This window comes from Somniosus microcephalus, chromosome 12 (assembly GCF_052327205.1).
Source record: "Somniosus microcephalus isolate GS21.2 chromosome 12, FLI_Smic_1.0, whole genome shotgun sequence".
Classification (NCBI taxonomy): domain Eukaryota; kingdom Metazoa; phylum Chordata; class Chondrichthyes; order Squaliformes; family Somniosidae; genus Somniosus; species Somniosus microcephalus.
In genome coordinates this window covers 82,172,417-82,197,910 of record NC_140998.1, presented here as the reverse complement: position 1 = coordinate 82,197,910, position 25,494 = coordinate 82,172,417, and the positions used below count along the sequence as shown (strand labels likewise).

Below are 25,494 nucleotides of genomic sequence, written 5' to 3'. Positions count from 1 at the left end.
GATACATTAACTGTCATTTAATTTTGAGCTGCACTGATCAATACTTTGGACACTTGCTAATAAATCCCAACACCAAGTGGAAGGAACCCACAGCACCAATATCTTCCGTAATATTCTGATACCACACGAGTTTCCCAACCCCACTGTTGAATTCCTCACCTCATGGCAAACTTCCTCACTGCACTAGAGAACAAAGTGACAATTTCATAGAAAAACAAGATGCAAAGGAGATTTTATTTTTCCCTCATTTTTACATAGGACTTATTTACAGTTCATAACTTTTTTTTTTTTAAATGGCAGCTCCTTAAATGTAAATAGTTTCAATTCTACCTTAAAGAAAACAGTAAAATATCAAAGCAGCATCAATTTCAACTGTTTACCTTTTTTCCCCCCCCTATAAACCACTTTTTAAACTAGCAGCTTGGGTATGTAGCCACGAATGCCTCCAATACACCACAGGTCAACTGTATTTCAAGTCCACTTAACAGAGAAACAGTTTGCACCTTGAAGTCAGCAATAACTGAATATCCAACATTTATTGCAGGATGTTACAATTCAATACTATTCAGCCCTCAAAGTGACATCTATAGAAATCAACTGACATACTGTCTAGATTAACATTTCATCTGGCCACCCTGCAGTAAAAACAGTAGTGCTTTACTGAATGAAGCTTCAGTCTTTTGGCTTAGAAACAAGCATCCCTTTATTCAGCATCACGTTTATTAGAATTTCTAAGCTAGCGACAAAATGAGGAGTGTTTGATGCTGAAAATTAGAAGCAGCTAACCCTGAAAATTTAAGTTTTAAACCCAAAAGCAAATGTGCCGCTAGGATTATTGTTGTTTTTTAGCTCCTGGTTTTGCCCAAATTATATTATTTGCTGGTAGTCAACATTGGTATTTAGCAAAAAAAATTTAAACACAACTTATTTGCGTTTAGGAATGTACAGATTGGATACCATGTTTTATAAAACTAAAAACTCTCAAGCTGCCTACAATATTTTTGAATCAGTAGTTTAATCCAATATTTAAAAAAACACAAAAGTAAAGCTCTATTCAGTGTTTGACAATTAAGAAGGGTGAAAAACATAAATAAGGCTTTAATTTGGCAAATCAAGGTGCAAACCATAGCACCATCTTCAAACAGAAGCTCCTTCCTTCAGCACTCCAGTTGCCTAAAAAGCAAATGAAAATAAGGGTCTTAGTAGTTACAGCTTAATACGAGTTTTACAGAGCAATTGGGTTTTACACACGAGGTACATCCAAAAAAGCAAACTCAGGACAATTTTCCAGAAAACTCAAACCTACGACTTCATTGAGGTGAAATGCAAGATATTTATTTCACAATTATCTTGGGGGTCAGACAGTAGTTTCTGCACATGTCAGACAAATCAACATATTTAAATTTCCAAACTAAGTCACCAAGAAATCCAGACAGGTAAAGTTTGTTTTTACCCAATATGGAATGCACACTCCTGCCCTGTAGGGACACATGCCACTCAGCCAAGTCCAGAGAACTTGGCACGGGTGAGCTGGAGACAAGGCTTGGGGAACCTGCAAGTGTAACTGGAGGTACTGTTAAGACTTTTGCTAGGAAAAAACAGTCTGCCAGCACAGAGCACTGGTAAGTTTCCTGTTAGTTATAAAATAGAATCATAGAATGGTTAGTGCAGTAGGAGGCTATTCGGCCCATCTAGCCCATGCCAGCTCTCTGCAAGAGCACTTCAGCTACTCCCACTCCCCCGCCCTTTCCCTGTAGCCCTGCAATTTTTTTTCCCTTCAGGTGCTTAGCCAACTCTCCTTTTGAAAGCCACGATTGAATCTGCCTCCACCACCCTTTCAGGCAGTGTATTCCAGATCATAACCACTCGCTGCATAAAGAAGCTTTTCCCTCATGTCGCCTTTGGATCTTCTGCCAATCACCTTAAATCTGTGTCCTCTGGTTCTCGACCCTTCCACCAATGGGAATAGTTTCTCTCCATCTACTCTGTCCAGACCCCTCAAGATTTTGAACACCTGTGTCAGATCTCCCCTCAATCTTCCCTGCCCTAAGGAGAACCCCAGCTTCTCCAGTCTATCCATGTAACTGAAGTCCCTCATCCCTAGAATCATTCTCGTAAATCTTTTCTGCACTCTCTCTAAGGCCTTCACATCCTTCCTAAAGTGCAGTGCCCAGAATTAGACACAATACTCCAGTTGAGGCCGAAGCAGTGTTTTATAAAGGTTCATCGTAACTTCCTTGTTTCTGTACTCTATGCCTCTATTTATAAAGCCCAGGATCCTGTATGCTTTTTTAACCACTTTCTCAACCTGCCCTGCCACTTTCAATGATTTGTGCATATACCCCACCAGGATACCTGCACCCCCTTTAGAATTATACCCCTCAGTTTATATTGTCTCTCCTCGTTCTTCCTACCAAAATGTATCACTTCGGACTTTTCTGTGTTAAATTTCATCTGCCATGTGTCCGTCCATTCCACCAGTCTATCTATATCCTCTTGAAATCTATCCCAATCCTCCTCACTATTCACTATACTTTTAAGTTTTGTGTCATCTGCAAATTTTAATAGTGCCCTGTACACCCAAGTCCAAGTCATTGATATATAAAGAAAAACAGTAGTCCTAGTACCAACCCCTGGGGAACACCACTGTATACCTTCCACCAGTCTGAAAAACAACCAACCATTCACCACTACTCTGTTCCCTCTCACTTAGCCAATTTCATATCCATGCTGCCAGTGTCCGTTTTATTCCATGGGCTTCAACTTTGCTGGCAAGCCTATTATGTGGCACTTTATCAAACGCCTTTTGGAAGTCCATGTACACCAACTCAACCGCATTGCCCTCATCAATCCTCTCGTTACCTCATCAAAAAACTCAATCAAGTTAGTTAAATATGATTTGCCTTTAACAAATCAATGCTGGCTTCCCTTAATTAATCCACACTTGTCCAAGTGACTGTTAATTTTGTCCCGAATTATCATTTCTAAAAGCTTCCCCACTACAGAGGTTAAGCTGACTGGCCTGTAGTTGCTGGGTTTATCCTTGCACCCTTTTTTGAACAAGGGTGTAACATTTGCAATTCTCCAGTCCTCTGGCATCACCCTCGTATCGAAGGAGGATTGTAAGATTATGGCCAGTACCTCCACAATTTCCACCTTAACTTCCCTCAGCATACTAAGAAGCATCTCATCCGGTCCTGGTGACTTATCTACTTTAAATACAGCCAGCCTTTCTAGTACCTCCTCTATCAATTTTTATCCAATCCAGTATCTCAACTACTTCCTCTTTCACTATGACTTTGGCAGCATCTTCTTCCTTGGTAAAGATAGATGCAAAGTTTAGTACCTCAGCCATGCCCTCTGCCTCCATGTGTAGGTCTCCTTTTTGGTCCCTAATCGGCCCCACCCCTCCTCTTGCTACCCGTTTATTATTTATATATGCTTATAGAAGACTTTTGGATTCCCTTTTATGTTAGCTGCCAGTCTATTCTCATACTCTCTTTTTGCCCCTCTTATTTCCTTTTTCACTTCCCCTCTGAACTTTCCATATTCAGCCTGGTTCTCGAATGTATTCTCAACCTGACATCGGTCATACACCCCTTTTTTCTGCTTCATCTTACTCTCTATCTCTTTCGTTATCCAGTGTGCTCTGGCTTTGGTTGTCCTACCTTTCCCCCTCGTGGGAATGTACCCAAACCATCTCCTCTTTAAAGGCAGCCCATTGTTCCATTATAGTTTTACCTGCCACTCTTTGATTCCAATTTACCTGGGCCAGGTCCGTTCTCAACCCACTGAAATTGGCCCTCCTCCAATTAAGTATTTTAACTCTAGATTGCCCCTTGTCCTTTTCCACAGCTAATCTAAACCTTATGATACTACGATCACTGTTCCCTAAATGTTCTCCATCTGACACTTGATCCACCTGGCCCACCTCATTCCCCAGATCCAGCAATGCCTCCTTCCTCATTGGGCGGGAAACATACTGATCAAGAAATTTCTCCTGAACTCACTTCAGAAATTCTTCTCCATCTCTGCCCATTACACCATTACTATCCCAGTCTATATTCAGATAATTGAAGTCCCCCATTATCACTACTCTATAGTTCTTGCACCTCTGCAATTTCCCTGCAAATTTGCTCATCCATATCCTTCCCACTAGTAGGTGGCCTATAGAAAACACCTAGTAGCGTAATGGAACCTTTTTTTTTCCATAACTCTAACCAAATAGATTCTGTCCTTGACCCCTCCAGGACATTCTCTCTCTCTCTCTCTCTCTCTCTCTCCCCAGCACTGTAATATTCTCCTTAATCAATACTGCCACCCTACCTCCTTTCTTTCCTTCGCCATCTTTCCTGAACACCTTATATCCAGGAATATTTAGTACCCAATCCAGCAGCTTTTTGAGCCAGGTCTCCATTATTGCCACAACATCATATTCCCATGTGGCAATTTGCACCTGCAGCTCACCAACCTTATTTACCACGCTTCGTGTGTTTACACACATGCACTGTAAACCTCTTCAACCTTCTTATATTCTCTCTGTCTGACCCCACCTAATACCTTACTATTTCTTACTCTCGTGCTATCTGTCTCCCACTCCTATCCAGCCAATTCACTTGTAGGATTATCTGGGGCGGAGTTAGAAGAATCATAGCCCCAGTGACAGTTCCATTCCTCCAGGTTCCATAGGTGAGCCAGGCTGCTGGCCAATTATCGAAGTACTGCAGACCTCCCCGGCTCAGGTACCAGATTACAGAGCTTGCCACAGAGGGCTGACTTTGTTCTAAACATCCATTAGGTGTGTCATCTTGGTGCCACCGCAACCCTAAAGAGACCTCTCTTTTCTCGCCCTCTCCTTCCGATGCTCTCTCCCAAGAAATATAATCCTTATTTTGTCATTAGGAACCAAAAAGCATGGTTTGAGCCCTCACTATGCAAACAAGTACCAGGAGCTCACAAGCAGCACAATTCACCACCTGACCCCAAATAGCAGAATCTGTTCAGTTTTTATAAGCTGAAAAGTCATACAGGTCACGATAAATTTCACTCATTAAACATTTGATTTAATGGCAATAAGGATGTTACTCTCCAAAAGTAAGTTCACCACATAGTAAAGCCTTTGATAAAGGTGCCACATGGTAGGCTCATGACAAAGTTTAGGGCATGTGGAGACAATAGCTGAATGGAAGCAAACTGGCTAAAACATAGGAAAGTGTGTGTGTAGGGGGTAAAGATTGGAGGAATGGTGTTCCACAAGGATCAGTGCTGGGTCCACTGTTATTCATAACTTGCATTAATGATTTGGACTTAGTAAATTTTGATTACTTATTCCTATCAAACTAGCTAACACTGAGGAAGAATGTAACATAATACAAGAAACATTAGAAAACTTGCAGACTGGGCAGTTAAATGGCAAATGAACTTCAACAGATAAATGTGAGGTGATGCACTTTTGTAGGAAAAACAGAATCATCACCTACACCTTAGAAAATAAGAAACTGAATGGGGTAGAAGAATAAAGGGATTTAGGGATACAGGTGAACAAATCATTAAAGCAGCATTACAGGTCAGCAAAGCGATTAAAATGCTAACAAAGCATTGGGATTTATTTCTAGGGGCATAGAATTCAAAAGTAGCCAATTTATGTTAAACTTGTATTAGGACCCTGGTCACGCCGCACTTGCAGTAGTGTGCAGAGTTCTGGTCCCCATACCATAAAAAGGACATGGAAACATTGGAGAAAGTGCATAAAAGATTTACAAGGAGAGATTACAGCTATCGGGGAAGATTGAACAGATTAGGGCATTTTTCTTTAGAAAAGAGAAGACTTAGCGGAGGCCTAATAGAGGTCTTAAAATTCTGAATGGGTTGGACAAGGGAGATGTGGAGAGAATGTTTCCATTTGAGAGAGAATACAAAACTAGGGGCCATAACTACAAGCTAGTTACTAATAAATCCAATACGGAAATAAGGAGAAATGTCTTTACTCAGAGTGGTTAGAATGTGAACTCGTTGACAATACAAAGCTAGGTGGGAAAGTAAGCTGTAAGGAGGACACAAAGACATAGACAGGTCAAGTGAGCGGGCAAGGAGACAGATGGACTATAATGTGGGGAAATGTGAGGTTATTCACTTAGGTAGGAAGAATAGAAAAACAGAATTATTTTTTTTAATGTTGAGAAACTATTAAAATTTGGCGTTCAGAGGGATTTGGGTGTCCTTTTACATGAAACAGAGTTAACATGCAGGTACAGCAAGCAATTAGTAAGGCAAAGGCCATGTTTGCCTTTATTGCAAGAGGGTTGGAGTACAAAGGTAAGGAAGTCTTGCTGCAATTGTAGAGGGCTTTAGTGGGACCACACCTGCAGTACTGTGTACAGTTTTGGTCTCTTTACCCATGGAAGGATATACTTGCCTTAGAGGGGGTGCAACAAAGGTTCACTTGATTGGACACCCCTCATCCCAGGAATCAATGAGGAGAGATCGAGTAGAATTGGCCTATATTCTCTGGATTTTAGATGAATGAGAGTTGATCTCGTTGAAACATACCAAATTCTTACAGGGCTTGACAGGGTAGATGTTGAGAGGCTGTTTCTCCTGGCTGGAGTGTCTAGAATTAGGGGTCATAGTCTCAAAATAAAAGGGTTGGCCATTAAGACTGAGATGAGGAGACATTTCTTCACTCAGAGGGTTGTGAATCCTTGGAATTCTCTACCCCAGAGGGCTGTGGATGCTCAGTCATTGAGTATATTCAAGGCAGAGATTAAGAGATTTTTGGACTCTAAGGGAATCAAGAGATATGGGGATCGGGCGGGAAAATGGAGTTGAGGTTGAAGATCAGCCATGATCTTATTGAATGGCGGAGCAGGCTTGAGGGGCTGTATGGCCTACTTCTACTCCTATTTCTTATGTTATCTCAGGAAGTGGTTTAGGCAAATAGCTTAGATGCTTTCAAAATGAGACAAAATGAGGTAAAAGGGAATAGAAAGATATGCTGAAAACTGGGATGAGGTAGATGGAATGGGAGAAGACTCATGTGGAGTATAAAAACCAGCAGTGACTAGTTGGGCCAAATGGCCTGTTTCTGTGCTGTATATTCTAAGTAATTAATACAGAGTAAGTTTTTAAAGCAACTATCCTTTTAAAAGCTCCTACGACTATGTTCAGGCATCTTAAACCACATTATCTGGTTTATTTTCTTCTAGCAGAGAAATTACTAACGCTAAAGGATCACGTATTTCAGCAAAGAGCAAAGTCTTTGGGTAATTCTATTGCTGAATGCAAAATCTACAATCTCTTGATGGAGGCTCATTTGTGAGCCCGACGACGTCCAAAGCCAGAGCATGTGGAACAGCACTGAGTGAGTTTTAGCTGGACTGCTATAGGGTTCAATGCAGAGTACATCAACTCAAGTACTGGATCAGAATTGTTAAAAGCTGCACTAACAGCACCCATTTTTTACGCAGTGCTCCTAATTAAATTTTCTCCTGAAATAGACGTAACTGGCCTCTTAACGGACTGTTCATTGAAGCAGAGCTGATGCCGGTTAGATTCAATACCGTCATGCCTATAAACCAATAATTTTCACAGAGTACTTCCTGACAGACTGTTTCCCAAGGATTAAATAGACCTTGCAGTACTTGATTATAAACAAAAAAGGTCCTAAATTAGAGAGACAGCTCATAAGGGAAGTTGTTAATTTGCTGTTTTAAAATGTTGCTGCTGTAAGCTCAAGTGCCAGGCTGCAGTATTTTCTGACAAGGTTATCTTCAACCATGCTTGAAAGGATGAGCAATTTTGCTTAATTTCCATGAGCCTATGAAAATATGAACTGAAATGTACTGTAGGTCACATTCTTTAATTGGTAAAAGTGATGCTCAGTCAGAGCCCAAGCAACAGGCCACAGATGCTACATTTCAAATTTTCTTTTTTATATAAAGCAATGGAAATAAAGTTAGAGGAAAAAACTGGTGAAATGCCACAAATTGTTTTTTGTTGCTGTGAGAAGAGGAAAGGCACATACATGGGAGGATACAGTGATGATTTTAAGCACCCTTAAAAAGGTACTGCTCCCATGTGAAACTCCATTAGCTCTGACTGAGAACAATAACGAAGTAACAAGTAATGTACGAGTCTAATGAAGTATACAACAGAGTAGATAGCATTAGGGTCAGCCATAAGAACATAAGATACAGGACCAGGAGTAGGCCATACAGCCCCATGAGCCACACCACCATTCAATAAGATCATGGCTGATCTTCTACCTCAATTCTACTTTCCTGTAATTGGTGTACAAGGACACCCAAACCCCTCTGCAGAGAGATCAGATTTTCTATTCTTCCTCCAAAGTGGATAATTTCACATTTCCCCACATTATACTCCACCTGCCACCTTCTTGACACTCACTTAAACTTATCTATATCCCTTTGCATCCCTGCGAGAGATTTGGGTGTCCTCGTGCAAGAAACACAGAAAGCTAGCATGCAGGTACAGTAAGCAATAAGGAAGGCAAATGGCATGTTGGCCTTTATTGCAAGGGGGTTAGAATATAAGAGTAAGGAAGTCTTGCTACAGTTGTACAAGGCCTTGGTGAGTCCACACCTGGAGTACTGTGTACAGTTTGGGTCTTCTTATCTAAGGAAGGATATACTTGCCTTGGAGGCAGTGCAAAGGTTCACTAGATTGATTCCTGAGATGAGAGGGCTGTCCGATGATGAGAGATTGTGTAGAATGGGCTTATACACCATGGAGTTTAGAAGAATGAGAGGTGATCTCATTGAAACATACAAGATTCTGAAGGGGATTGACAGGGTAGATGCGGAGAGGTTGTTTCCCTGGCTGGAGTGTCTAGAACTAGGGGGCATAGTCTCAGGATAAAGGGTTGGTCATTTAAGATTGAGATGAGGAGGAATTTCTTCACTCAGAGGGTTGTGAATCTTTGGAATTCTCTGCCCCAGAGGGCTGTGAATGCTGAGTCTTCGAGTATATTCAAGGCTGAGATAGATAGATTTTTGGACTCTAGGGGAATCAAGGGATATGGAGATCGGGCGGGAAAGTAGAGTTGAGGTCGATGATCAGCCATGATCTTATTGAATGGCAGAGCAGGCTCGAGGGGCCGTATGGCCTACTCCTGTTCTTATAGCAACATTTACTATTCTCTCACCTTTTAAAAAAATATTGTTTTTCTATTCTTCCTCCAAAGTGGATAATTTCACATTTCCCCACATTATACTCCACCTGCCACCTTCTTGCCCACTCACTTAAAACGTGTCTATGTCCCTTTGTAGCCTCCTTATAACCTCCTTATAGCTTTCTTTCTCACCTAGCTTTGTATCGTCAGCAAACTCGGATACGTTACACCGGGTCCCCTCACCTAAGTCATTGATAGATTGTAAATAGCTCAGGCCCAAGCACTGATCCTTGCGGCACCCCACTAGTTACAACCTGCCAGCCGAAAAAGTCCCGCTTATTCCTACTCTCTCTTTTCCCTCCATTAACCAACCCTCAATCCAAGCTAATACATTACCCCAATTCCATGAGACCTAATCTTGTGTAACAACCTCATGTGACACCTTATGGAATGCCTTTTGAAAATGTAAGTATACATCCACTGGTTCCCCCTTAACTACCCTGCTAATTATACCCTCAAAAAATAGATTTGTCAAACAAGATTTTCCTTTCATAAAATTGTGCTGACTCTGCCTGATCATATTACGATTTTCTAAGTGCCCTGTTACCACAAACCTAATAGATTGTAGCATTTTCCCTGCTACTGAAGTCAGGCTAACTGGCCTATAGTTCCCTATTTACTCTCTCCCTCCTTTTTTGAATAGCAGGGTTACATTTGCTACCTTCAAATCCACAGGAACTGTTGCAGAATCAATGCATCCACTATCTCTGCAGCCACCTCTTAAAACTCTAGGATGTGGGTCGTCAGGTCCAGGAGATTTGTCGACTTTTGGTCCCATTAATTTCTCCAGTACTTTTCCTTTACTAATATTACTTACTCTCATTTGACCCTTGGAACCCCACTATTTCCAGTATGTTTTGTGTCTTCTACTGTGAAGACAGATACAAAATATTTAACGTCTCTGCGATTTCCTTACTCCCCTTTATTTCTTTGTCTCTGCCTCTAAGAGATTCACGTTTACATTCGCTAATCTCTTCCATTTTACATACTTGTAGAAGCTCTTACAATCAGTTTTGATATGTCTTACTAGTTTACTCTCATTCTATCTTCTCCCTCTGTCAATTTCTTGGTCATCCTTTGCTGATTTCTAAAACCCTCCCAATCCTCAGGCTTACTACTCTTTTTGGGAACGTTGTTGTTGAGTCTGTGTTTTCAATTGCAGTTATACTGAATAACAGGACACAGACTACAGAAGTAAACAGGTCTTTAGTGATTGAGGGTCAGGGCTGAACTGAGATACACTTTGCTCCGCAGGGTTTATATACCGGTGTGGTCACCACCGGTACTACAATGTACAGGAGCCATCAAAAAGTAGTCCATCACCTTAAGGTAGCCTCTTAAGATGGTACAGGTTACATACACTACAATTCCTCCCCTTTTAGCTTAACAGTGTACACCCCAAATTAAACATTACATGGATAACATATATACAATTTACACACAAAACTGTTCAAAGATTCAGTCTCTGAGGAGGCCTCCTGATCCGGCCCGGATAACGCCTTTCAGGGGTCTCTGGTTCTCGTTGCTGGGGTGACTCATCCACTTGATCTCCTATGGATTGAACATCATTATGTACGTTCGAGTCTGAGGTAGATGCTACAGGCTCAATAAATTCTTCAACTGGTGTCTCTGCCGTAGACATGGGGTCGACCCTTGTTCTCGATTCCACAAGTTGGTCAGCATGACATCGTATTACGTTCTCTCCAACGTCTACCGTGTACATCAAGGGTCCTTGTCATGCACGAATTGTTCCAGGTTGCCATTTATCATCCCTATAGTCCCTGGCCAACACTGGTTGTCCTATTTCGAAACTACGAGTGGCCTTGTTATTTACATGCTGGAATTGCTTGTTTTCGACTTCCCGTCGCACATTGTGTTTTAACAAATCCAACCGGGACCGCAACCTTCAGTTATAGAGCATTATGGCAGGGCTTTGATTTGTCACTGCATGCGTGGCGTTTCGATACGCCATCAGGAAATTGTCCACCTTGTGTTGTAGTGGAATATGGTCTTCACTCATGGCCTTTATTGCCTTTTTGAACGTTTGTACAAATCTCTCGGCCAACCCATTTGTAGCCGGATGATATGGGGCAGATGTATAGTGTTTCACCCCATTCTTTTTCATGAATTTCTGGAATTCTTCTGACACGAACTGTGGTCCGTTGTCTGAACATATTTGCTATGGCAACCCATTCCTTGCAAATATGGTTCTTAGAACTGCGATCGTCTTCTCAGAGGTAGTGGTCGACATCTTAATCACTTCTGGCCATTTAGAATGTGCGTCTACTGCTATCAAAAACATGGAATCCATGAATGGACCTGCAAAGTCGATATGCACACGTTGCCATGGGGCTGAAGGCCATTCCCATGGATGGAGCGGTGCAATTGGAGGTGCATTTTGAACTTTTTGGCACCCTGAGCAGCTTTTAGTCAGATCCTCTATTTGTTTGTCGATACCTGGCCACCACACAAGCCCTAGCAAGGCTTTTCATCTTGACTCCCCCCAGATGACCTTCGTGCAATTCTTTTAGAACTCTCTCCCTTAATTTAGGAGGAATGATCACCCTTGTTCCATACATCAATGTTCCTTGACATACGGACAGCTGTTCTCGTCTGGCTGAGAATGCTGGTAACAGTGGTTCGCCATGTGCTGGCCATCCCTTCACTGTCAAATCGTAAACCCGAGACAGTGTCGGGTCATTTCGGGTCTCTCTCTCAATACCTGCATTGGTGACTGGTAAGCATTCGATGATGGTCGAGTGAAATATCTCGACAGGGTCAACTGCCGGTGCGCCTCTTCCGCTGTAGGTAGTGGCAGGCGCGACAGCCCATCAGCATTACCATGTTACTTTGTACCTTTGAATTCAATATCATATTGATGTGCCCCTAGGAAAAGGGACCATCTCTGAAGCCTCTGCGCCGTCATTACCGGAACACCCTTCTTAGGGTTGAAAATGGAAACCAACGGCTGGTGATCTGTCAGCAGCGTAAACTTTTGGCCTTGCAGGTAATGGTTAAATTTCTTAACTCCCCACACGAGGCGGAGAGCCTCCCTATCTATCTGAGCATAGTTGCGCTCAGCGGAGGTCAATGATCTGGATGCGAAAGCGACTGGCCTTTCCGAGCCATCTGGAAACTTGTGAGAGCACTGCCCCGATACCATAAGAAGAAGCATCACAAGCTAAGCAAATAGGCAGCGTTGGGTTAAAGTGAGCCAACACTTCCTTAGAGGTGATCAGTGCCTTGCTCTTTTGAAAAGCCCGCTTACAATCATCACTCCACTTCCATGGTATTCCCATTTGCAAAAGAGTGTTTAGCGGGTGTAACACCGTGGATAAATTTGGAAGAAACTTGTGGTAATAGTTAACCAACCCGAGGAACGACCTCAACTGGGATACATTTTCCGGTGCAGGAGCTTTTACAACAGCTTCGATCTTGTCAGGTGACCTATGGAGCCCCTCCCGATCAATGACGTGGCCGCAGTACACGATTCGCTTTTGAAAGAACTCGCATTTCTGGCGATTAACTCGGAGCCCATATTCTTTCAATCTGATGAGCACCTGCTCCAAATTCACGAGGTGATCCTTATCGTTATCTCCTGTAATCAGGATGTCATCCAGGTAGCATTGTGTGCCTGGAATTCCCTGCAATACCTGCTCCGTGGCCCTTTGCCAAATCGCTGGAGCCGATGCCACTCCAAAAACTAGTCTATTATACCGATATAAGCCCTTATGCGTGTTGATCGTGAGATACTGCCGTGACGCTTCATCAACTTCCATCTGTAGGTACGCCTGCGCCAGGTCTATCTTAGTGAAGTGTTTCCCGCCAGACAGCGAAGCGAAGATATCTTCAATCCACGGAAGCGGATTTTGCACCGTGTGAAGAACCGGATTAACAGTGATCTTGAAATCGCCACAGATGCGAACCTTCCCAAGTTCCCCCGGCTTGTTGCTCAACGAACGCTTCATGACAGGAACAATGGGTGTAGCCCATTCGCTCCAGTCCACCTTCGACAGTACCCCTGAACGTTCTAGCTCTTCCAGCTCCGCTTCCACAGCAGGTCGTATCGCATAAGGCTTTGAAAAATTTTGGGTTTGCATGTTCTTCAACCTTGATGGTTGCCGTAATTCCTTTCAGTGTTCCAAGTCCCTGTTGGAACACCTCCTTAGCATCGTCTAAGATTTTGGACAGTCGTTTAGGTTTGACGTCGTCCTCCTTACAGGCATCTACAGTCAGTGCTTGTATGGAATGCCAGTCCACATTTATTCTCCGGATCCATTCCCGTCCCAGTAGTGGCGGACCTCCATCAGGTAACACATACAAGTCCATTTTCTGACTTTCTTTACCATTGTAGACCACGTTTACTTTTATCTTTCCTTTGGGGTATACTATTTGCCCCATGTATGTTTTCAATACAATCTCCGTATCCCTCAGGGGAATGTGCGAGAATAACCTTTTGTAATCTTGCTTATTCATGACCGTTAATGCCGACCCAGTGTCCAATTGCATCTTCACTTGGACTCCTGCTATCCGAAGCAGGACCCAGAGAGATAGTTTGGTGGTCTGCTGTGTTACCCACATTATGTATTTTCAGACAACCCAGTTGCTTACTGCTGGAGTCTGAATCCATCTTCTGTTCATCCGAACTGTTCTCTGTCACCTTGTGTACTTTTTTGTACTTCTCCTGCGGTGACTTTTTGCTGCTGGTCTTCTTTCCTGACCGCATACTCTCGCTATGTGACCAAGTTTGCCACATTGCCTGCATTCTTTATCTTTGAACCAGCACTGGTTCTGGTCATGCGTTGTCCTTCCACAACGATAGCACTTTACTGTGCCCCATGCCATTTCATTGGTGCTGAATTCCAATGGCCTTTGCTGTATCTCTGCAGCGCCCCGTGCTGCTGCCTCATGGGATGCTGCAATGCTGAAAGCCTTGTCCAGCGTAAGGTCCTTTTCCTCTAGCAGTCGCTTCTGGGTTCCTTCCCTTAGGAGCCCACACACAAACTTATCTCTCAGTGCGTCTGCTAGTCCTGTTCCGAACTGGCAGTACTTTGATAACTTGCGCAGTTCTGTTAAAGAAGAAAGCAACGCTGAATTCCTAAGTTGAATTCTTTTGTAGAATTTAAATTGTTCCGCTATCAGCAGCGGCATGGGGTTTAAATGCTCCTGCAGGATAGTAACAATATCCGCGAAACTCTTCCCTACCGGTTTGTCTGGTGTTACAAGGTTCCTTAATAACCCGTACGTCTTCGCACCCATTGAGTTTAATCGGGTTAGTGCTTTATCATCCGGTACCTCATTCGTTGTACAGTAAACTTCGATGCGTTCCACATAAGTGGCCCAATCTTCCACATCGTTATCAAAAGCGGTGATGTTTCCCGTTTTTGGCATCCTTGCTGAGTTTCACCTTTCCCTTCGGATATTATTTTTTTTTCTATTTAAGATGGCGGCTTTTCCCACGCTTGTCTTCTTCCCCCGCCGACTCAAAATGGCGATTCCCACGCTGTTGCCGTTCACGCCTCCCAGCGGTCCTTTATTTTCCCCCGCGCTGCTGCTCTTGTTCCCCGCCGCCCTTGTGGCCACAAACGCTTTTCTGGCTGCTGCGCGTCTCTGCCCCGATTGCAGTCCGGCCCCTGACACCGGCTGCGGTCGTGTTCTCCGCCCTTTTCCCTCCCCTTCTCCCACTGACAACTCGGCCGACTTCCCCCCCGTGCCGCTCGATCGGGCTTACCCGCCGCTGTCATCGAAGGGATGCTCACTGATGTTTGACTTCGTGGCCAGAAACCAACCCGGGTTCCCGATGGCCTCCCGTGCGATGCAGTGCTCAACAGGATGTTGAGGGCGGATGCCCTTTTTCGACGCCCGTTTCTGAGGACGAAGCTTCCTTTGATGCAAAACTGCCGCTAGGTAAGATCAGACTCGTCGCCACTGTTGAGTCTGTGTTTTCAATTGCAGTTATACTGAATAACAGGACACAGACTACAGAAGTAAGTAAACAGGTCTTTAGTGATTGAGGGTCAGGGCTGAACCGGGATACACTTTGCTCCGCAGGGTTTATATACCGGTGTGGTCACCACCGGTACTACAATGTACAGGAGCTATCAAAAAGTAGTCCATCACCTTAAGGTATCCTCTTAAGGTGGTACAGGTTACATACACTACAGTTGTAAGCCTCTTCTATTAATTTAATACTATCCTTAACTTATCTTAACCCTATCTCATTATACAATACTAGATCTAAAATAGCCCATTCCTAGTTAGCCATGGTTGGACCACTTTTCCCGTGGAGTTTTCATTCCTCAAGGGAATGTATGTCTGTTGAGAATTAGGATTTCTTTAAATATTTGCCATTGCTTATCTACGGTCATGTCTTTTAATCTCAGTTCCCAATCTACCTTAGCCAACTCGCCCCTCATACCTATGTAATTGGCTTTAAATTTAAGATCCTCGTTTCAGACTTGTGCCACTCTCAAACTCAGTATGAAATTCTATCAGATTATGACACTCTTCCCCAGAGGATAGTTTACTATTTAACCCGGTCTCATTACACAATAATAGATCTAAAATAGCTGGTTCCCTAGTTGGTTCGACATATTGATCTAGAAAACTGTCTCGAATGCATTCCATGATCTCATCCGCCAAAAGACTTAACAATTTGGTTTGTCCTGTCTATATGATTACTGGTCTTTCTGTTCAATTAAACTATTTTTAACCAACTGACAGGACTAGACAGACTAGATGCAGGAAGGATGTTCCCGATGGCAGGGGGAGTCCAGGACCAGGGGTCACAGTCTAAGGATAAGGGGTAAGCCATTTAGGACAGAGATGAGGAGGAATTTCTTCACCCAGAGAGTGGTGAACCTGTGAAATTCTCTACCACAGAAGGCAGTGGAGGCCAATTCATTAAATATATTCAAGAAGGAGTTAGATATATTTCTTAAGGCTAAAGGGATCAAGGGATATGGGGAGAAGGCAGGGACAGGGTACTGAATTTGGATGATCAGCCATGATCTCATTGAATGGCGGAGCAGGCTCGAGGGGCCAAATGGCCTACTCCTGCTCCTATCTTCTGTGTTTCTATGTGCATTGTGGCTATTCAATTATAAACGTTGACTAATACTAGTGAAGTTTTAGAGTTATGTCAGCCCTTTGAAGCAATGTTGGAAGTAGATATCTAAACTATATTTTATTGTACAACTATATTACAAATTCAGATCATCACTAATTTAAGCTCACATTATTGGCTTGGTATTTCTGCAAGTGTAGATGTACTTAATGGTCACCACCGCCACATCCCACACATGCAAAAAAACGAAATTTACTATTTTGGCTCCACTTTAGTATGTCAAAAAGCTAAAGATAGTTGCTGTGAAAGGTATACATCAAGTCAAGACACTTGGAAACCAAGTCAGAATGTGGAAGGAATTCAATATTTATTTTGTACCTTTTGTTCAAGTTGGAAAATAACATTTTGAGAATTTTCCCTTCCTTTTGAGAGCTGATGAATCAGAGTTTTTAGTAGCTGCTGCAGTTGAATTATATCCTGATCGAGATCCACTGACATTTTCTTCTTGATATCGAACTGTTCCTGAAAAATAACAAATTATAATTAGTGAAAAGTTACTCAACTATGAATTCACACGAAGTTAATTTTCCACTACAGTATTACTGGCTAACTATGATATTTAAGTTCTGAAGAGTACAGAAGAAAGCCCAACATTCTAGGTAGGTAACACTAGCTGAATAGTACCAACACAATAAACGTGAAACGCAATTGTAAAATTTGCATAATTATTACTGTTTCACAAAATTTAAGACCAACATATCTACTTTTAGTTTATAATCAAATGCTTTTCCTTTTTTCTCTCTTCATTTAGGTGTCCTGCACCATTCCTAAGCAAATGGTTTTGTGCAACATCCCACAAATTTCCACGCCAACTTATGTAGCACGATTTGCCATCCAAGTATCACAATTTTGTATAAAAGGGCCTGTAGATAGTGAAAATGTTCTTAATAAAACACTTGCTGCAACAAATCAGTTGACCTGATCATTCTCTGGCCAAAGGGGTAGGCAGGAGACCTGTTTACATACTTGTGCTTTTGCTGGCCTACAGAATGTGTGCATCTATGTCCAGGAGGAGAGGGTGAGGGAGTGTGAATGGGAACAGTCTACCGTTCTATCAATGGCAACACAGCTAAAGTTGTGTAATAAAGACTGAAATAACTACATTCAAGTAGCCTTGCAATTTAAAGCTACATATTATTCAAAGTATTCTTGTTAGAAATGGTCTACACAGAAGGATTGTTTACCAAAAATATTAGGGTGTTAAAGCACGAGTCACACTTATAACTAAACCAACTAGCCTACTAAATGCTGAATGGACATTTGGCTATTGTGTAATACTGCTGAATTCTATTATCGTATTTTATTTGTTTATCTTTATGCCTTGGCAGCAGCTATAATTATTTAACTTTCAACATAATTCCTCTGGGAGGGAACGGGGTACTGGAGATGGCGGGTAGCAGACATGGTGGTGCAGAAGGGGGAAAAAAAACATTCCTTTTCCCTTCTCTCTGGCAACCGAGTCTCTTCTCCTTTCCCTCAAGAGGGCAACTCCCACCCCACGCTCAATAAATGCGGTGTCTTCCCTGTTCCAATCCAGGGTTGCATTCTTTCTCCCACCCCAAAAATATAGGTTCTTTCTTACATCTCTCACGGTTTCTCTCTACATATCCCCTTCAACAAGGTCTCTCTTGCCACAGAGTCTCTTAATCAATCTCCTCCTCTTCCCCCAATGTGCGAGTGTCTCTCCTCCACCCCTCACCTACCGCAGTATTTGTCTCTCATCTTACATTCCCAGGGTATTTCTTTCTCTCTATCCTATCGCACCACATGAACAGGGTGTTTCTCTCGTTCTGAAGCCTCCCAACCTTTTAAGTGTTGGTAGCTTTTGCCCCATCCCGCTCACCTGTACCAGAGTCTGTAGTGTGCTCGCTCCAGCCATCAACTGAGTTTCACGTGTCACAATTTTGTCACACTTCTCATGCCTGAGTAATGCCTGCTTAAAATGACTAAACTGTTCATGCTTACCATTTTACTTACCTTGCAGTCCTTCCACTATAAGTAGTGCTGTGCCTCAAACACCATCTCAACTATGTTCATATCCATCTAAGTGCAAGGCATTTTGTTACCTTTTAAATATTAGTGGAGCTTTTAATTTTGGGACAGCCACAATAAACAAATTAAACTTTAGTTACACTTCCACACAGAAATCCATATTTTTTTTTTTTCAGGCAGCTGTTCACTCTACTCCTCCAACTATTTACCACCCCACATTACATCTCACTTCCCCAATTGTCTAAAACTGCTACATCACCACCCCACTAAATTGTCACAAAATCAACATCTTCCAAAATATCATATACCATTACCAACACAACACCATGTCCACTTACTTACAAAACACTTCTTCCACTGGAGACCCGTTTTTCCCAAAGATCAGACTCCGTTAATACTCAAATCGGTAGAAACAAGAAACAATGATTGTTCATTTACCACCAGCACTATGTGCGTTTCACAGAATATAATTGTTATAGATATCTTTCCTGCATGGGACACGACTACACAGACATTTTAAATGGTCGGGTTTATTGGATAACTGTAAAGTTAACTATTAATTGTGAATATGATTGCTTCAAAATAATAAAAAGATGTTGATGTCAATTTAGCAACGGAGCCAGAAGATTTTCCTGACAATGAACGCATACATGGACGATATCTATAAAAGCTATTGTTCTAAGCAAAGATCCAGACACAGGTAAATCTTGACGAGATGTATAATCAAAAATAATTTCACAAGACATGAATTTAACTCAAATTCAACTCTGACTAGTGCCAACTTGGCTAGTACTTCTCACTCATTAGTTATACCAACAGTATTGACCTGAAAACAAAATTGCATGACTGTCTTTTCTGCTATTAATCTGGTATGTTAAGCAAGTGCAATTTTGTCCATTTAGATTCATACACACCTTCTCTTCTGAAACGTCACTATTTTCTACGACATTGCCATCTCTTACGGTTCTTGCTATTTCTGCCTGAATAATGTTCAAAGATCCTTGTGCCTGTGAAATAGAAATATTCTAAAGCTTCAAGATATAAAAATGCTTCAAAAAAGGAAAAAATAATCTAAAAAGAGCGATATTAAAAAGAACAAGGTACAGAATGTGAATATTCAACAGTTACAATTAGGCCTGTTCAGTTATACATGTCAAGCAATGGCTTTCAGTCCGCAGCAGTTCTGCAAAAACCTGAATTGTGGGGAACATTTCTGCTACAGTGCATCAGCAGGGAGATCTAGAAAACAAAAGAGCTCGTATAAATCTTTCCTTCCCCCTTCTCTCTCACTTCAAAATAGTGTCGATAAATGTTCTCTTTACATAGAATTACACAGAATTTACAGCACAGAAACAGGCCATTTGGCCCAACTGGTCTATGCCAGTGTTTGTACTCCACACGAGCCTTCTCCCACCCTCCTTCATCTAACTCTATCTGCATATCCATCTATTCCTTTCTTCCTCATGTACTTATCTAGGTTTTCCTTAAAGGAATCTAAGCTATTCGCCTCAACTACTACTTGTGGTAGCAAGTTCCACATTCTAATCCCTCTCTGGGTAAAGAGGTTTCTCCTGAATTCTTTATTGGATTTATTAGTGACCACCTTATATTGATGGCCCAAAGTTTTGGTTTTCCCCCACAAATGCAAAGATCTTCTCTACATCTACCCCATCAAACCCCTTCATAATTTGTAATGACCTCTATTAGGTCACCTGTCAGCCTTCTCTTCGCTAGAGAAAAGAGCACTAAGCTTGTTCAGTCTTTAATAGCTTTACAGGAAACTCTTCTTTATCCGGCACTGACAGGACCGGTGCCGGTTTATCAAAAAGTCCGGATTAGAGAGAGGTATGGTAAAAGGTATGAGAGCCCCGTACACAGCAATAGATCCAGGCGTCCCTGTTGCTTAGCAACAGGTGCAGGAACGCCGGCCACAAGATTCAGGCGTCCCTGTTGCTTAGCAACAGGTGCAGGAACCCCGGTTACACAGCCACAGATCCAGGAACGGCCATTAATATGAAGTAAAACTTACCTGAACCTACTCCTGAATTTTGCCGGCTAACACAGATTTCCAGTTATTTAGGTGCTGGTAAAGTGAGAGTTTCCTGTAACTTCTTAGTTCTAGTACCATCCTTTTAAATCTTTTTTACACCATCTCCAGTGCCTCTATGCATTTTGTAATATGGAGACCAGAACTCAAGTTAAGTACTCAAATGTGGTTTAAACCAAGGTTCTATACAAGCTTAACATAACTTCCCTGCTTTTCAAATCTGTTCCTCTAGAAATGAACCCCAGTGCTTTGTTTGCATATTTTCTCTCATTTTAAATGTTACTTAAGTGGCATAGAGGTTTATACAGTTTAGGGATATACAAATATATGCTAAAAGCTGCAAATTCCATACAAACAAAAATAAAATGAAAAACATTTGGGTAGGCTCAACAAAGTTTGTTATAAAGTGATCTATACTGGAGGTTGGTCTTTATTACATACACCTTGCAACACATTTGATACAGCACACACTGAATTTTACCTCATATAGCTTGGAAACCACTTTCTGTGCCTCATTCTGTTCAGTCTTCAGTTTTGTTAATGTTTCATTTAACTGAGTTTTAAGCTGCAAGTAAAAACAAGAAGCAATTTGATTTGGTTAATTAATTTGGTCCTTTTTTTGCCAATTTTCTCCCCTTCCCCTCCTGAAGGCATTAATCCTTTCCGGAGAGATGGTTCTGTGGGTGCCAGGCAACTTCTGGCACCTCACCCAAGTGATCAATCTTCACGTGACCCCACACAGCAAGTGTCGGCAGGTTATTCAGACTCTAGGGGAAACCACAACTAAACCTGACCTGGTCCTCACGCTAATCCACTTGTGCACTTCAAACAAGACTTACTGAAAAGCAAACAGTAGTGGGACTGGGATCCCTATTGGTTTTTCCCCCACTGTAACCATGATAGAAAAACTAAATTGTTGCACTGCTGTTCTTCCCTGATTGAGATCAAAATCAGCACAGACTGGTAAGGTAATTAAAACTGGGACCTTTCTCCTGTCTGTGACTCATCAACCACCGCTTTAACAAGCTAAGGCACAATGGGGAGCAAATCGAAGGAGACATCTAACAGAAGCAATTATATTATGCATAATCAAATGGCAGAAGCATACGGTTAGGAATTAGGGTATGGGGTTATGCAAATCAAATTGTGACGTGAATAAGACTGTGTTTACATGACTGTATTAGAACTTGAGACAAAAGTGCATCTTCAGACTAGTATTAGAATAGCTGGATAGATGCTTAGAATTTGCTTTATGTTTTTGGTTCCCTGCAGATGTTATAACATTCTGCACCGTGACGGTCATATATGACCTTATTTCCAGGCTAACTATCTGCTGTTTGTAAGTTAGGATTTCAACTTTTTTGTATCTTTGATTTGGCCAACCAAGGCCCAACGCCTATGTTTCTTCCATTACTGCTAATAACCATATTATAATGCTAAGTTAGGATTTTGACTTTGTTTAACAAAACTGCTTTAAAATGTGTAAGTTAACCAGTGTGTGAGAATAGAAGATATCTTTGGGAATTTAATGATTCATTCCATGGTCCAATAGTCTGATAATGGAATGAAAGAGTTAGTTTTACATAGCTAAAGCTACATGAACAGCGTGAACATAAATAATTGATAATAAGCAGCTACGAACATCTGAAGGCCAAGAATGGCATGCTGACTCCAAATTTGGGAGGATAAGGACAGGAGAGATCGGAGGAAATCAGATGGATGGACCTTCAGAATGTATAAACAGGAAACACGAATTGGCAAAAGTATGAGACCCCTTTAGGAGGGTTTTCATCTGAAAGTTAAGACAATGAACTCGACATACCATTGGGCATCTTGGTTTAAGAAGAACCCTTACAGGTTAAATGGTCCTGTCCATATTGTACATCAAGCCCACCCCTAAAAAGGGAATAAAAGCAAGACCCGAAAAGTTCTAAGCACAGACGGTGGAGGAGAGAGCCATACAAGAGTGGGGCTGGTCTAACATTCTTCTGGGAGTGGACCCATTCTTGGAGATTCTATGAGAGGAAGAAAGGCCGTAAACCGAAGAACTGTTTGCGCGCGCCAGCTGCTTGTCACGGTCGTATGTTTTTGCTGTATAACTAGTGTGTTATATTCAGTCTTAAACTCTGATTAAACACAATATTCCCACCATATTGGTTTGCAGTCGATCCTGATTATCGGAAAGACCAGAGATAATCTAATCTCTACAATACTGCATTTATTATTGCCACTGCCTCATTTAGCAATACATTTTTGTGGCATCACCTAATGCTGCTTGTGCAATTCTTAAATTCTATTTACACTTTAGAATAAATTGTTGAACCGGTGAGCCATGCCACTTCATTTCAGTTCAGGCGCAACAATCTCTTAGACTGCCAAATTCTAGTTGATTATGAAGTTCTCTGAATTATCTTCTCCCACACAAAAAACAAACTTTAATTTTGCTTAAATTGCCATTGTACTGTATCTTGGTTATATGCATTACTTTCAGAGAATGTTAGAGGTGTGACGTTTATTTCCATAAAAAAAAATAGAACAGTTTAAACAGATGTCACAGGTTAATGCCTTGAAGCGTCTCATGAAATGTAATACAAGTTTATTTTAGTCTTGGGTTAAAATGCACTGGCCATTGATGTATTAATTATAAGGCAGATTAGTACAGGACATACTGTGCACTACTATCTGCTGCCATAAAATGTAATAAGCATCTTTTGGAAAAAGTATGAACACAGCTACAAGGAATTTCTTACCAAATTTAGTTCTTCATTCTGCTTTATTGCTTCAGCACAAGAATCAAGTTTTTTCTGTAATTCAGTCAACAGAACTTTGAGCTGAAATGAAGTTTGAAACCCAATTTAAACTGTTCATGGGATGGTTACATAAACGTTTAAATTAGGCTGGCAAATTGTTAAAGGTTTAAGACTTCTTGATTGTTGTGTATGGGAAGTAATTTTTGAACAAAATGCAAGGTCACCACCAGTTTGGTTTGGCTTACTTTCTGCAGTTGCAACAATCCTAAAAAGTATGGAATGCAACAAAGTTGTGAAAAATATCAGAGCGTTAAGAAATAGGAGGAGTAGGCCATTCGGCCCTTTGAGCTTGTTCCACCATTCAATAAGATCATGGCCGATCTTCGACCTCAACTTCACCTTCCCACACTATCTCCATATCCCTTGATTCCCTTAATATCTAAAAATATATCGATCTCGGTCTTGAATATACTCAATGACTCAGCATCCACAGCCCTCTGGGGTAGAGAATTCCAAAGATTCGCAATCCTTTGTGCGAAGCAATTTCTCATAGTCTTAAATGACTGACCCCTTAGTCGGAGACTGTGACCCCCAGTTCTAAACACCTCAGCCAGGGGAGACGTCCTCCGAACATCTATCCCGTCAAGCTCCAAGAATTTCATGTTTCAATGAGATCACCTCTCATTCTTCTAAATTCTAGGAAATATAGGCATAGTCGCCTCAATCTCTCCTCATAAGACAATCTCCCATCCCAGGAATCAGTCTGGTGAACCTTTGTTGCACTCCCTCCAAGGCAAGTATGCCCTTCCATAGGTAAGGAGACCAAAACTGTACACAGTACTCTAGCTGTGGTCTCACCAAGGCCCTATATAATTGCAACAAGACTTCTTTACTCTTGTACTCCAATCCTTTTGTAATAATGGATATTCAATGAAAATAAGACCTACTTCTCTGACTTCAGTTACACAAGTGGCTCTCTCCAATTCCACCTTTTCCAACTCAGATGCAAGATGATTGCTCTGTTTTCTAAGCTGCAAAGAGTAAATTAGATTGGTTTCAATACAAACATGATGCAAAATAAAAAGTAGTCAGATTTTAGGGTTGTTTAATCACAACAGTAGTCGTTAATACAAAATTACTTTTTTATAGTAGTTAAGTTCACTGTGAAATTCGTTTTTAATTACAAGAGGTGGCCTTGTCCTGAAAACTAGAGTTAAACACACAACTGAGAACTGATGATGTTGAGGGTAAACTGCCTGGGCCTCACTGAGCCCAATGGGCAAGGATCCACATTATCTCAATCAATTAAACCAGGACCCTTGCAGTAATATAGCAACTGGAAAAGGCTATTTAGCCCATCCCATTTATCTGCCTATTCACTACATTCCTCAATCCCTCTCTCGCCGATTCATTTATACTCAGCTTCATCAGGACACAATTTCTTAATAGGGACGACTGCGCTGAAGTCCACCTCAAATGTTGCACCAAACCTTTATTGTCGCAGAAACCAGCATTTATATATCACCATACAATGGCATCTGTCACCTGGTGCACTGGACATATATGGTACAACGACCATGTTTGAAACCTCCCATTTCTTAATGAACAGAGGAAGTAAAAACAATTCACCCAACAAATCTCCCATAGATTGTTAAAATAATAATGTAGCCACTTCCCCTGAATCAGTCCTGAAATGCACCATCAAATGATTTAGTGTAAATTTAAGAAAGTTTGCATTAAAATGAATCATTTAACTACAATACGGGCAAGATGATGTATAATGAATGGAAGATACAGGCTGATATGGCAGGCAGGGAATTAAGTACTGCCAGCTTGCAACCTACCTTCGGTCTCAGCTCCAGTGCTCAATTGACCTGGAGTGGACAAGCCCCCATAATGCTCAAAGTAATTATTATGCGGGGAACTGGAAAAGTAAAAAATGCAAATACTGGAATTGAAATAAAAACAGAAAATACTGAAAATGTACAGCTGGTCTATCAGCATCAATAAAGAGCCAGAAAACTGACAAGTATTTTGTGACTGGCCTGCTGTGTATTTCGAGCATTTTCTATTGTGCTCGGACAGGTTTGGCCAGCAATTCTGAATAGGCATCATTCTGCACATTTGAACTAGGTTCTTTGAATTGGTCAGTTTCGCCCTGTTTTCCAACCTCGGCCACATTGTTTCGCTAACATGATTCTGGTGTCATTCTCCATTTTTTATTGCTCAAACCTCCAAGCATTGAATTTCTCAGATATTCTTCTTCCTTTCCTCCCTCAGCCTCTGCAATGGGCAACTCCAAATCCAGTGATTTCAATCTCCATCCAAACTCACCTTGCCCTCTCTCCTCAGATTTTGCTGCCTCCCGTCCTCCCTCATCCTCTCCCTC

The 25,494-nt window shown here is 41.7% G+C and overlaps 1 protein-coding gene across 5 annotated transcripts in view; it reads right to left on the bottom strand.

The window, feature by feature from the left end:
- Positions 1-215: 215 nt before the first annotated feature.
- Positions 216-25,494, bottom strand: part of ktn1 (kinectin 1) — a 133,125-nt gene continuing 107,846 nt past the window's right edge. For 3 of the 5 annotated variants that reach the window (XM_086003242.1, XM_086003245.1, XM_086003243.1), the window contains 6 exons: positions 24,053-24,136; positions 23,106-23,186; positions 20,837-20,920; positions 19,223-19,315; positions 16,635-16,778; positions 216-1,173 (listed from right to left, as the gene is read on the bottom strand). In XM_086003242.1, the coding sequence (XP_085859368.1) occupies positions 1,138-1,173; positions 16,635-16,778; positions 19,223-19,315; positions 20,837-20,920; positions 23,106-23,186; positions 24,053-24,136 (522 nt within the window). In that variant the 3' untranslated portion in view covers positions 216-1,137. Of the gene's footprint in view, positions 1,174-16,634; positions 16,779-19,222; positions 19,316-20,836; positions 20,921-23,105; positions 23,187-24,052; positions 24,137-25,494 lie in introns of those variants that run through there. The other 2 variants (XM_086003244.1, XM_086003246.1) reach the window with 2 other exon arrangements.